Source organism: Leptopilina heterotoma, unplaced genomic scaffold (genome assembly GCF_015476425.1).
Source record: "Leptopilina heterotoma isolate Lh14 unplaced genomic scaffold, ASM1547642v1 Lhet_1, whole genome shotgun sequence".
Taxonomy (NCBI): Eukaryota; Metazoa; Arthropoda; class Insecta; order Hymenoptera; family Figitidae; genus Leptopilina; species Leptopilina heterotoma.
The window spans coordinates 1,134,614-1,148,419 of record NW_025110812.1 but is presented as its reverse complement, the minus strand read 5'-3'; the positions used below and the strand labels follow the sequence as shown (position 1 = coordinate 1,148,419).

General features: G+C 27.5%; 1 protein-coding gene across 6 annotated transcripts in view; it reads left to right on the top strand.

Moving 5' to 3' along the window:
• LOC122512820 overlaps positions 1-8,548 on the top strand; it is a 415,571-nt gene extending 407,023 nt beyond the window's left edge. For 5 of the 6 annotated variants that reach the window (XM_043628901.1, XM_043628916.1, XM_043628909.1 and 2 more), the window contains 4 exons: positions 59-445; positions 886-969; positions 1,362-1,531; positions 2,504-8,548. In XM_043628901.1, coding sequence (XP_043484836.1) covers positions 59-445; positions 886-969; positions 1,362-1,531; positions 2,504-2,771 — 909 coding nt within the window. In that variant the 3' untranslated portion in view covers positions 2,772-8,548. The remainder of the gene's footprint in view (positions 1-58; positions 446-885; positions 970-1,361; positions 1,532-2,503) is intronic. The other variant, XM_043628944.1, reaches the window with a different exon arrangement.
• The last annotated feature ends 5,258 nt before the right edge of the window (positions 8,549-13,806 follow it).

Sequence of the window (13,806 nt, the reverse complement as noted above, 5' to 3'; positions counted from 1 at the left end):
GGCATTTCCACAATATCGTTGGATAACTGAATTCTAATATGTCCACTTATTAAAATAGGAGGCGATGCTGAAACTGATGAGACCAACGTCATCATTACCAGCCGATCATCCTCTACTTAGTTACGTGTGTCACGAATCTGACCGTTGGACACCCCATGAAATGGATATGTTTTATCAAGGCCTGTTAAAGTACAACAAGGACTTCTCCGGAATTTCACGGGATATTGGAAGTAAGTCCACGAAACAATGCGTGCAATTCTACTACCTCTGGAAAAGACTCTGTCCCGATGAGTACAAAAGGCTACGGGCACGTCATGGAAAACCAAAGATCAAAATTGAAATTAAAGACAAAGACTTTAAAGACACCAAGGAGCTTCGCGATGCAATTGCTTCCGTCACCGAAATGGATTTCAGTGAAGAGAAATCAATTCTGCATCGAACATTGGTAAGAAAAATATTCCATTTAATAGATAGCCAGTCTGTACACTTTTTTTGAAAACTGTAGCATTTCTATTACAACTTATTAGTTCATGGCTAACATTATTTAACCATGAACTAATAACACAATAGTAGAAAGGCTATGCTTTTTTACTGGTGTGCAAACCGGAAAGACAGCATATAAGCAGCTACCTGTATCAAAGTAAATCCTTTTTTTTCCCAATAATCCGAATTTTGGATAAAGGCTAACACACAAAAGATTCGCGAACGAGACGCATGAGGTAGAAAAGGACAAAAATATAACTCTGTCCTTTTCTAACCAATGCTTTGCGTTTGTGAAGCAGTTGTGCATTGGCCTTAAGATCGATCGCGCATGCGCTTTGAAAAATAATGGTCAATTTACAGTTAAAATAACGCTAAGATTTGTAAATAAAATTTTTTTTTCAGTTACAGACAAACGAAAGGGAAAGTTCAGCAACTTTAACAACAAGTGATGGTGAATTAAGGTTATTCGCCTACGACTGTCCAGAGGTGAGTTTACGAGAAAAAGCAAAAATTCCCCTAAATGTGTAGTTTTCAACTAACGACAATTTGTATATTTCTAAAAAAAAAAAAAATAAGAAACTATCCTATCGAAACTTATCTATTTTCTTTTTTTTTAAGGATTGTAACTCACTCTACACGATGTTACATATGTGAAACCTAATTAAATGTCGCATGTCCTTTTTTTTATCGTACAATTTTGCATTCGAGTCAGTTCATTTTATTTTTCTCAAAGAATTATTATTATTATTTTCTAATATAATGTTGCCTTGTAAAGTTTTTTGTGTTTTTTAATTAAAAAGACATTTGAATTGTGTCGTTGTCATTTGTTTGTTTGTGTTGTCGTTTATTTTGGCTTTGTGTTTTCTTTGTGTTGTCAGAGCTTTAGCGGAAGTGTAACAGTAATGATGCAGGCCGGAAGCACCCAAACCGCCAAAGTCGGCAAAACTTGCCACGCCACAGTCAACACCAACTCACAAACTCACACTAGTTCTGAGCAACATCTACCCGTGCCCACCCCACTTCACTACCCCTGCAAGATTTGCGGGAAGTAAGTCTTCTAATCTCTAAGTCAACGATCATTTTTTTTTCTCGTGTTTATTCACATTTTGTCGATATAAGTGGGGAGGGGGAGTTATGTCCAAAAATATATACGTTTTCGGAAAAGGGGATTTTTTTTTGCAAGTAGAGATTAGTATATCGTGTATACTGAAACTACAAACTCTTTGAAAAAAATTTACACCTTCTATCAAATCTTTTTTTAGAAATATAAAATGAAGATTTGGATGTTTGACGTTACACTAATAATGTTGGCGTAGAAGGGGAAAAATTTATTGGGGGACAGAGAAATTCAGAGATTAAGAAAGCAGGGTTGGGTAGCTTTCTTGAAAGTTTATTGGTTCGTAATACAGGCAACTGCATATATGCTGTCCTACTTTTAAAAAACATGGCTTACAAGCAGTTACCTGTATAACGAATCTGACATTTCTAACCTGTACCGCAATTGATTTTTTGTCTTAATATGAAAAAAATTATATTCTTTGCTATTTTTTGTTTTAATTTTATTTGCAGTATGCCAAAAATTTTAAAATTCATAAAGAGAATGAAAAAACTATCGCCTTAGAAACTTTTCCTACTAATTGCTAATTACTAATGCTCGTTACTCTGTCTAAAATTTAGCTTCTGCGCTTTTGTAGTTTTAATGTTTATTTGATGTTGTTTAACTTTGTTATCACACCATTTGAAACTTAGCTTAATTACTATTGCCAGGAGAGCTTTTCTTTTAAAGAGCACACATTTTATGGTAATGTTTCCTAAAGGAAGAACGAAGGGGGAAAAAATGACAATTACAGTTTTGCAGAAAGAGTCAAATGTTTTCTGATTGGTTGGCAATATTGCTAGCCAATCAGAAAACATTTGACAGTTAACTGTATTCTCTTTTTCCTCAACGTTTTTTTTTTATACAAAAGTATAATCATTAAAAGTTCGGTGTTTTATTTTCTCTTTCTTCTTCTTTTTGTAGAGTTTTCAACAAAGTGAAAAGCAGAAGTGCCCACATGAAATCACATCGGCCGTTGCCCTGTCCAGATTCAACGGCACAGGAATCTAAGAGGCCAAATCAAAATCATCATAATACAAGTCAAAATTCACAAAATACGCAGGGCTTGCAGCAGAATTTGCATCAGCAGACCCAGGGCAATACCCTACCTCAAAACTTCAATGGCTGCGAGAGCAGTATTCAAAACTCGACTCAATTATGGCACAACCCCACGAGACTAAGGCCTCCATAGTCCAAGACTTCAGGCCCAATGGAACTAATGTTACCTTTAATACAGGCTGTTATGATAAGGTAGAAACGTCCACTGGACAAGATTTTTTTATAAATCGCGACCGTGTTTCTGCTGCCCCCCCCAAAAAAAAAGGAAGAGACAAAACTTCCTCAAAATAAAAGAATATAACCTAAAATCTGTGCCAATCCTTAAGGAAAGACAAGAAAAAAATAAACTGCAAAAGCAAAACTAAATAATTTCATAAGTATTTAGAAAAATCTATAAGGTAGCGCAAAATTCGAAGAGATTCCTGTTTAGCGCGTAAACAGGGTATGGCGTTCTGGTCATTGAAAAAAAAAAATTTACGTAGAAAAATGATTAAAAAAAAGAAATTGAAGTGGGCGACTTCGAGGTCACCTTGAAGGCACATCGAGTTTCAAATGGCCTAAGGAACAAGATCACACACACAAAAATACACACAGAAGAATATAAATTTAAAAAATGCGACGATTCTAGCATGTTTCAATTGTTCCGCATGATTATTATTATTATATTGAGAAAAAAAAATCGCGCATATCGTCTCTAAGTCCTCTTATAGTATGTGAGATCATCTAAGAATGTGCCACAAGATAAATTACTCTGTTACCTGTTGCGTCTTTTTATCGTTCTTTCGATTTTTTTGTTTGTTTATATATATATGTATACACTTTTCATATTTTCTTTTCAAAACTTGCAGCGTATAATTATTCCATTATCTGAGAAAAAAAGCCAATCGGGTATTTCAAAAATCTTTCAAAGGAAATATTTTATTTGAAAATAACCTCAAAATATGCATCATGTGCTTGACAATACTCTTTTCTTCCGAAAATAATTTATTTGTTACTCCTAAACGATCCTTTTGTGTCTTCCTAAAGTTTATTGTTTTACTCTAACTAAATGCAAACTTTGCATTATTTTTTTTTATTCTTTGGAACAAATTTTTGAACTAATAATACTTTGGAAAAAAAAACTTTTTCAAACTTTTGATTCCCTAACCTAAAAAAATACTTATTTTTTCAACATTAATTAAAAAAGGATTTATAGACCTTTTCATTTAAGGAAGGAATCTGTACTGCGCAAGCGCGGAATATATATAGAACTTCCGACAAAGTTTCGAGCACTTTTTGTACAAAATGCACAGTGCCAATAGTGAAAAGTAATTAAAAAATATTACTAATAAATGTAGAAAAAAAAAAATTAGCGTGTATTAAAAATGAGCAGTATCCCTGAGAAAAATAATCCACAAAGGAAAAAAATTGATGCACAAAAGAAATGTTGTTTTGGGAATTGCAAAAGTGATACTCGTTGCAAGTCTTATTTGACTGAAAATTATTACTTTATTTCTTTCCGAAAACCTTTTAACATTTAGAAAATGAAATATTAGGAATGAAAATATTCGAAGTAATTGCAAAACTTGTCAAGTATATCGAAAATGAGACCTTTGGGTAAGGTTATGTTCATAACATAACATAACCTTATTTACATGTAAACAATATAGACTTTTTTACCCTTTAAACACTGACTTCGGCTTTATAACCATATTTTTAATTGACAGACAGTATTTTTCTCTACCTGTTCAAACATTAATTTTGCTTCTGGAATATCATTTTCATCGAGTTTTTTATTTGAATTGTTATTAGCACAATATACATTCTGACACAAAGTTGCTCGAAAATTTTCAAATCGCGCCGGCTGTCATGGCGTAGCTTCAACTTCCGGTCTTAAATGAAAAGGTCTATTTGAATAAAATAATCAAATGTTTTAAAAATCAAACTGAATTATCTTTCTAACCTACAAATATTTCTCGAAGTACTCACCTCGTGTTGTGCGTCTTGTTCACTTTCGTTGGGAATTACTGGGAATCACCGGGAATAGTTCGTGTGAAGTAAAGCCCCAAGCACAATAACTTCATGAACAACGAAACTTAAGGCCTGAGCACAATTGCTTCGCGTACGTAAAGCCTGAGTTCAAAAAAGAACAGAAATATATTCGTTTCTTTTTCTATCTCATGCTTCACGTTCGCAAAACTATTCTGCTTCGGCCTTAATGCACAAGACAAAAGAATAAAAATAAATTTGTGTCCTTTTTCATCTCATGCAAACTATTGTGCCTAGAGCTCTAACAAAAAAATGCACTCGAGTCATCAAGCATTAAAAATTAAAACCATCTATACCTCCGAATGGTTTTTTTTCCCCCGATAAAACGAATACTTAAAAATTCGCCAATAGTTTTGATACTTGTTGCACGTTTATGTGAAAAAAATACGTTATTTAGATATTTAGACATATAATAGTTAGAAAAAGCGGCAAAAATTTGTTGTGATCGTCTGAAAAAAAATTCTCTTTTTTTTTGTTAAAACTCTAAATAACAAATTTGAGAATATTTCACGAATATTAAAAAAAAACAATGCACAATGTTGCATTATAGATAAATGGATGTATTTTAAAATTATGTATATCTTTAGGCGGTGATTTTTCTAAGAAACACGCGCAAAAAGAAAATTAATTTAAAAAAAAATTCGTTGTTCAAGTTTTCACGGACGAATCAAAAAAAGAAAAAAAAAAAAAAATAATGTCGAGATGCGAGCTAGATAATTATCTCAATATTATTATTATTATTATTATATATAATCGGTTTAAGAAGAACTTATTTCAAAATCACTACGTGTACATAATACTGTGTACATGCTTGTACATATATTTGAATGTCTATACGTACAACTAAAAAGTGTATTTTAATGCTAATTAGATAGAATATAGATTGTTGTAGAAGGGATCTATATATATACAAACATTTATTATATATTAATAGGTATATATATATATTATACACATTGCTTGGTTTTTTCTACCTTACTCAAGGAGTCTACGTGGTGAGACTCTTGCAAAAACAATAAATAAATTCGCTCTCTTCTATATTATAAAATACACATAAATATATTTTATTATTCATATCTTCTCACTTTTGTAATTTTTAAAAGAAATTTCTAGATCTATACTCAATTTTTGCAATCCTTTCAAGATTATATTCGTTTCGAAGGTTATAGAATTTTTTTTTTCAAGTATTTAGAAAAATATTACACTGATGATTTCTTTTCTCCTGTTTTTTAAATGGAGGCAAACAGTTGATTATGGATTGTAAAAGAAATATTGGGAGTTTGTCACAAAATTTTTTTTTCGTTTTTTTAAAAATAAAAATATGTAACAGTTTATGTTTTTTAAAAAATTCTTCTTCTTATATGACTTTAGGCTGTGCCAACTGTCAGAACTGTATTTTTTTTTTTTTTTTTTTTTAAATAAAAAAAATTGCATTTTGTCTTAAACAGAATTTTGAGGTTATGTTTTGTTAAATCGAGTCAGGAATCGAGTCAGGACATAGTAAAGGCACTTTTACAATAAACATTGAAAATCGAAAATTATAAATCGACAACTCCCGATATAATTTTCCATCCTGTCAATAAATTGTCCATTACCTTTTACTTTGCAAATTGACAATATTTCTGTCGCTATTTTTTAAATACACTGAGATAACAATATTTTTATAAGAGTGTTACACCTACTGCAAAAAAAAATTTATAACCTCAAAACGTTTTAAAGAAAAAAAAAAGGTTGTGATATCTCATGCATAACTGTTGTGTATTTAAATTATTTTATTTTAAGATATATAAGTTTTCCTCGTTTATAAATTTTCCAATAAGTACATTGTAAGGTAAAAATAATTTTTAAATTTCATGCGGCTCAAAATAACAACTTAAGAATGTAAAATATCAAATGTTTCCTATTATTAAAAAAAAAGAAAAGAAAACTAAATTGTTATTCAAGAGATTTACCAATCGTAGACACTGCGTAATTTTACCATGAAAAAAAACTATTGTTATTCATTGTTACTGCTCTCCTTTTTATCGACTTTTGCCATATTGAAAATAAATCACGCTATATACATTTTAACTTTCTAACTTTTTCTCGACTTATTAAAAAAAATATATATATATAAATAAAATAAGCGGTGAGTGACGCGGGAATGACGCTCAAAAAAAAAAATGTTAAATATCACGCACACTATTTTCTTTTTTTCTTTAATACAATATGGTGACTTTTTTTTCTATAATTAAAAAAGAATTTCGAATATGTCGAACGTCGATGATTTCTGCGAATGTGCTATTATTAAGTTTAATTAGAGGGAAAAAAAACCTTTTTTTGTAAAAATTTCTCTTTGCGAAAATTTAAGATTAAGGGCATGTTAAAGTTGTTCCCGTGCGGCTTCTTCTTTCACATGGCCTTAAGAAAATAAAGGTCCGGCCACAATTTTTTTTTCAAATAACGGGTCAAAAAAAAAGTGAAATTAAAGTCTCCGTTATGGAAAATAAATTTTCTTTTCCCGCCTAGAAGAGAGTTCCTTTATTTCACTTTCTTATGAGAGAGAGAGAGGGGGGGGAAGAAACTTTTTCGTACATAAAAAATTGACGTGAAAATCGTATACTATAAACAGTCTCCAGCGCTAAAAAAAATCTTATAAATATAGTGTTCTCTAATTAAAAAAAATTACTAATATAAGAAATCTACGAAGAATTTCGAGTTTTTATATTTATTATACCTAGTTTGTTTCTAGAGATTAATAGGACTTGTTATTATACTAATTCCAGAAAAGAAAAAATTTCTCGGAATATAGAAAATATGCAAAACAAAATTAGCAGACATATCATTTAAGACAATACACTTGTTAAGGAAACTAAGTTTCTACTTAAAATATAATTATTATCAAATATAAACTCTAATTCTTAAAAAAAAAAAATGAGAAAAAAGAAAATCTCAACAATGTAGATAAGTAAAAAAAAAGAATCGCTTCCCATCGAATCCAGAAGTGCTTAAAAAATTAACATTCTTTGCTCCCTGTCAATGACTGAACTTCTTGTCGATTTTTCTTTTCTCTCTTCATTTTTTCGTCAAGAAATATATATATATATATATATATATATGTGTATACATTTCTTTATGTATATAAGACAGGGAGCACTTCCGGTGCTCTCAATTCTTCATGAAAAAAAAAATTGCATTTTCTGGGTTATGAGAGCGATTACATCGAGGCGCTGGAGGCTGTCAAGAATTATTGTATATGTGGAGATGAGAAACAAGAAAAAAAAAATCTTGTCAAAAGATTTATTATAAAAACGAAGCAATGAAAAATCGTAAAACGAAGACACGCATGAATTGTACAAACAAGTCCCTCCACGTCACAAAAAGAAAAAAAATTAATAATATATATATATATATATGGAGAATATATATACATATAAATATATTTAACAAACTAAAATAAAAATACAAAAAAAATGGTAAATATGTGATGTATTTAAATGGTATGTGGTATATGGTATTTCGTATTTGTACATAGGCGGACCCGTGCCATCAACTAGTGAGTTGTACCGATTATTTTCTTTTAATTTTTATTTCTATGCTAATTATTTTATTTAATTCATTTGTTTTGTTTGAAAATTATTGTTACTTGAAGCACTGCAAAAACTGCCGATTAAAATGCAATTTTAATTATTATCTTAATTTTTATAAATCCAGGGAAAAAAGTGAATAATTTCTGTCCTAGGGAGTAAAACGGCTTCTTTTCACCCTAGGGAATAAAATGCCTCTTTTTCTCTCTAGTGTGTTAAATGAGCTCTTGTCACTTCAGTGTCAACATTTTTGCTCTGCGTTACTATTATTTATTATTATTATTATTATAATTATTACAATTATTATTTATTATAATTATTTATTATTATTATAATTATTATTATTATTATTATTATTATTATTATTATTATTATCTATAATTATTAATATTATTATTTATTAAAATATTTATTAAATAATATTATAACATTTGTTTTTTTGCGGTGTAAATAATATATTATTTACTTAAATAATTTTGAATGAATAATTTTTTTTTTTGGCAACTGCCATAAATGAAAATTTTGAGGTATAAAATTTTGGTACAACTCTATAAAGAAAGTGTAGCGTGGTTATTATACACCTGAGGAATGTGCTCAAAATACTGTATTAAAGAGAAAAAAAGTCTACTAAAGGAATCATCAACGTTTTGAATGCAAAATTATTACTCTTAATGAATGAAAGAAATTATTATGAATTATTCATAATTGTAATAACTATCATCCTCTTACCTATATAGTAAACAAAGAAAAATATACTTTAATATCTAATCTCCTCTTATTACATTCAAGCATGACACACTTTATACTCTTTCTATTTGATGTTATGCGAAATTCTCTATTAACTTTTTACTATACTTATTATTAACAAAATAAAAATAAACGAAAAAAAAATATTGTTAAAATAGCGCAATGTCAAAAAAAAATATTAATAAAATGTCATTTATATTATTACTCTATGATCAGCTCTAAATTAGAGTCAATGAATTCGATTTTTGTTGTTAATTAAATAGAAAAATGTGAATAAATAAAAAATTTTAAATACAAAAGTTAAAAGTTAAAAAGCAAAAAAAATATATATGAAATTTGATGAAAAATTTTCAAAATAGATATAGTATAGCTTTCATTTCGTTTTTGACTTTCACTTTCAATTTTACTTTCACATTTGAATTAAAAATAAAAAAAAAATAAAAATTAGAGTGAAAATTAAAATCAATATCACAATGGAAATTAATGTCGAATTTGAAATGAAAATCGAAATCAAAGTTAAAGTGAAAATCAAAGTTAAAATAAAAATCAAAGTCAAAGTTAAAGTGAAAATCAAAGTTAAAATGAAAATGAAAATCAAAGTTAAAGTGAAAATCAAAATTAAAATGAAAATGAAAATCAAAGTTAAAATGAGAATAAAAATCAAAGTTAATATGAAAATCAAAGTCAAGGTTAAAGTGAATATCAAAGTTAAAATGAAAATCTAAGTCAAAGTTAAAGTGAAAATCAAAGTTAAAATGAAAATCAAAATTAAAATGAAAATCAAAGTCAAAGTCAAAGTTAAAATGAAAATTAAAGTCAAAGTTGAAATAACAAATTCAAAGTCAGAATCAAAGTTAACGTTAAAGATAATAACAAAATCAATGTGAATTTAACAAAATCAAAAGTTAAAATAAAAATGTAAATCAAAATGTAAATTTTAAAATGAAAATCAATATCAAAATGAAAATTAGAATAAAAATCAAAATGAAATTCAATTTCATAGTAAAAATTAAAGCTAAAGACAATAACAAAATCAAAGTTAAAATGCAAAATCAAAGTGGAAATAAAATGAAAATGAAAGCGAAAGTGAAAATTAAAGTAAAAAATGAAATAAAAAAATTTGTCAACAAAAAATGCCAAAGAAAAAGTGTAAATCAAAATCAAAGTAAGAAATTAAAAAAGAAAATTAGTCAAAAACAAAATCAAAGAAAAAGTGAAAACTAATAACAAAGTCAAGAATGAAATTAAAGTTATACTGTATAAAAAAGTCAGAGTAAAATTCAATATAGAAATAGGAAAAAAAATCAAAATTAAAAAGAAAAATTGAAAAATAATGCCAAAATGAATATAAAAATAAAAATTTCCTTATTTTGAAGTAAAAATCAAAATAAAAATACATAATTGCAATTATATTTCTTAAAACAAAACAAAAAATTTTTTCCCTCTTAAAAGAATAATAATTATTCAAATTAAAATTGTATTTAAATTGAAAATTAAAAAAAGAAATTAAAAATTGAAAATTAAAAAAAGAAATTAAAAATTGAAAATTGTATACAAATTTAAAATTAAAAGAAATCAAAATAAAATTTTAAAATTGACTAAATTTAACGATTAATAATTACATTAACAATAATAAACATTTAGAAATAAATTCTAGTCTACATAGACTAGAATTTTTGAATTAAACTAAATTTAAACTAAGATTAATTTTACTTATTAAACTGAAATGGATTTTTAATAAAAGAAAATTTTCCTTCAAACAAATTATTTTGCTTTTTAGAAATAAACTTTACTTTTAATTTTTAAAAAAGTTTTTTTAAATTTAAAAAAAAAATTTTAAATTAATAATTAATTTAAAAGTAAAAATTCTTTACTTTTAAAAAATCAAATAATTTCCGAAGAGAAAGACGAGGCGGATATACGTTTGTCTGCTCAACTAGATTTTACCATAAAAAATATTCGTACAATTTAGAACCTAATCCTAAAACCTAATCAAAATATCTAGAATTATCTTGCTCAAAAAAGAGAATCTGGTAATAAGTATAAAAATTATAGTAAACTCTCCTAATAATAAAAAAAGCTCAAAAAAAGAAGATTGATGTCAAAAGCGTAGAAATTTGGACAATACTTGCGAATTTACTTTTTTTTTTTTGCTCAAAAAAAATTTCTATTTCTGATTTAGAGCTGTTTTGTAGAGTATTGATATATTTTTTAAATTTAAGATTCACACAATAATCAAGCTCTGCATTCATCGCTTTTTTTCCTCTCTACATAAAGAAAATAATTGTTTTTTTCTTCCATACTTTCAAACGACTAAATAATTTTTTAATAAGCGGCCTAATAATTTTCTCTGAAAGCAGATATTGTAAAGCTTGATTAACACAATTCAAAAGAGTCAATTTTCAAGATGTGATGGAGTTGCCAGTTCAAAAAAAAAAAAATAATATAAAGGTAATTATTTCAACGACATGTCAACGACTATTTGGAGGCCATAAAAACCCCTAAAGGTTACTCAATCACATCTTTATTTTTTTGTTTCTATTTTTCAAGAATCTCGTAAGACATGAGTCCCTTTCAACAAGAAAAATGACAAAATTACAATTTTTCGAATATTGTAAATTTTTTTTTTAATTTTCCAGTTACGGTAATTTTAATTATTAACTAAATTAAATTTATTTAATTATGTAAAGAAATTATTATTTGTTGATAAAACAAAAATTTGCTCGTTTTGCAAAATTGCTGTTGGGGCGCCATCTGTAACCATGTGGCCGAACTAAGAGAGAAATGGCCTTGTTCGAAAAATTTTGCAAAATAAGAATAATTTATTAAAAAAAAAAAAAACGAAAAATAATAATTTTGATTGAATTTCCATTTTTAAGGGACGATTTTAAAAAAAAGGAAAGAAAAAACACAAAATTGTGTTTTTGGTGCCGATAGAGCGATCCGGATGTACGCTAGTAACCGCACATCAGTATTATGTTAAAAGCGATATTATACATTGTATTAGTGAGTATATTATACTATATTGCGTATACATACCACTTGATTTAATATATACACAAATATTGACTATAAATGCGATATTATTATTACCACATAGCGGACGATATGAATATAATGTATAAAAGGTTAAAAAAAACCAGCTAGTTTTGAATTACAAAACTAGCAACAAAGGGATGAAAAAAAGTTTGATATTAATCGCTATATAATCTCGATGTTAAAAAAAATTACAAGTAATTTTTTTTTATCCATAAAAATTTCCAGTAATTTTTTTTTCTTTCAGTTGGGCAATCATTTTTTCGATTTTAAAAAATAAAATCCTATTTTATTCAGAGAATCTCGCAAAGGAAAAAACGAACTACTTTCTTTTATTTTTGGAAAAAAATTTTTCAGAGGCGAGAGTCAATATGATTTTAGGAAAAAGCGCCAAGTACTAAGAAACTGGTTTTAATACTCAAAATCTGATAAACAATCTAACGTCGTTTATAAATGAATATATATATGATAGATGCTAAATATATGAAGAATATATTATATATTATTACGACATTACATAAATAGTATATATGTATGATACATATATATAACTATTTTCTTCTATGGATATTGTGAATGACTGATAAGCGTATAATTTTCGTCAACTTTTTCAAAAACACTTTGTCCCCACTTGAAGAATGGCCTTCAACTATGTATTTTTTTATGAATTTAGTAACGATTATTAAATTACTTTCATAACAGTTTAAATTGATTGAATAACAATTAAAAATGTTTTCATAATACTTGAAATTATTTTAATAAGAATAGAAATTATTTTAGTAACAATTGAAATTACTTTAATAAGAAATTAAATTATTATAACAATTGAAATTATTTTAGTAACAACTAAAATTAGTAAAGCAATTAAAATTATTTTAGTAAAGAATTAAAACTGTTTTGATAAACATTATCCGATTAAGCTGGCTATTAATATTGTGGTCTAATAGTAATGAAAATGTCTTACCTTCTTTGTATAATTGGACGAAAAACGACTGCGGAGAGATAAGACCGTGCGAACCACTCGGCAGTCGCGCCGAGACTGACTCGAAGGTAGCTAGTGCGCTCCTTTTATACTGCTCCAGACGGTGAGAGAGGGAGGGGCCTCCACGCGCGGTGATTGGCTCCCGCAGTAAGCGCGAAGAAAACGTCGACTCTCCCCCCCCCCTCTCTCTCTTCCTTTCGAACGTATTATATTTTCTAATTACCATACACTTTATTCTTCACATCGTAATATAAAATAAATCAAAACAGTAATGCCATAATGTAAATAAAAATATTGCCATAATATAAAACAAATGATAATAGTAATGCAATAAAAATACAAATTTCCTTTTTCCAAAATGTTAATTACAATAAAAGAAAACAGGAAAGCAATTCGAAAATAGTGGTGGCAATCTGTTTGGACAACTAGCTATCTCAACACCGAGCTATACCAAAAAAAAAGAAATGAATAACAAAAAAAATATATGTAAGTCAAGTGCCTTGTGTTCTGGTAACTAATCGTTGACTTTTAAAACTACTACGATATTTAATGAGAAAAAAAAGAGAAGAGTTTAAAAAAACACGAAAATAAGCAACAGTTGGGCGAAATATAAAAAGAGAAAAACAGGGAATTAACAATGTTTCCCTTTTTTTACAGTTTATTTAGCAGAACGATTTTCTTTTTCATTAATGACAACAAAAAATTAATTTTCCATTTCAAGTGAAATAATTATTTTCACCTAAATTAAATTTTTCAGAAATACAAAAAAAAATATTTCATTTGTAAATTTAATGAAAAAATCGAGTAGT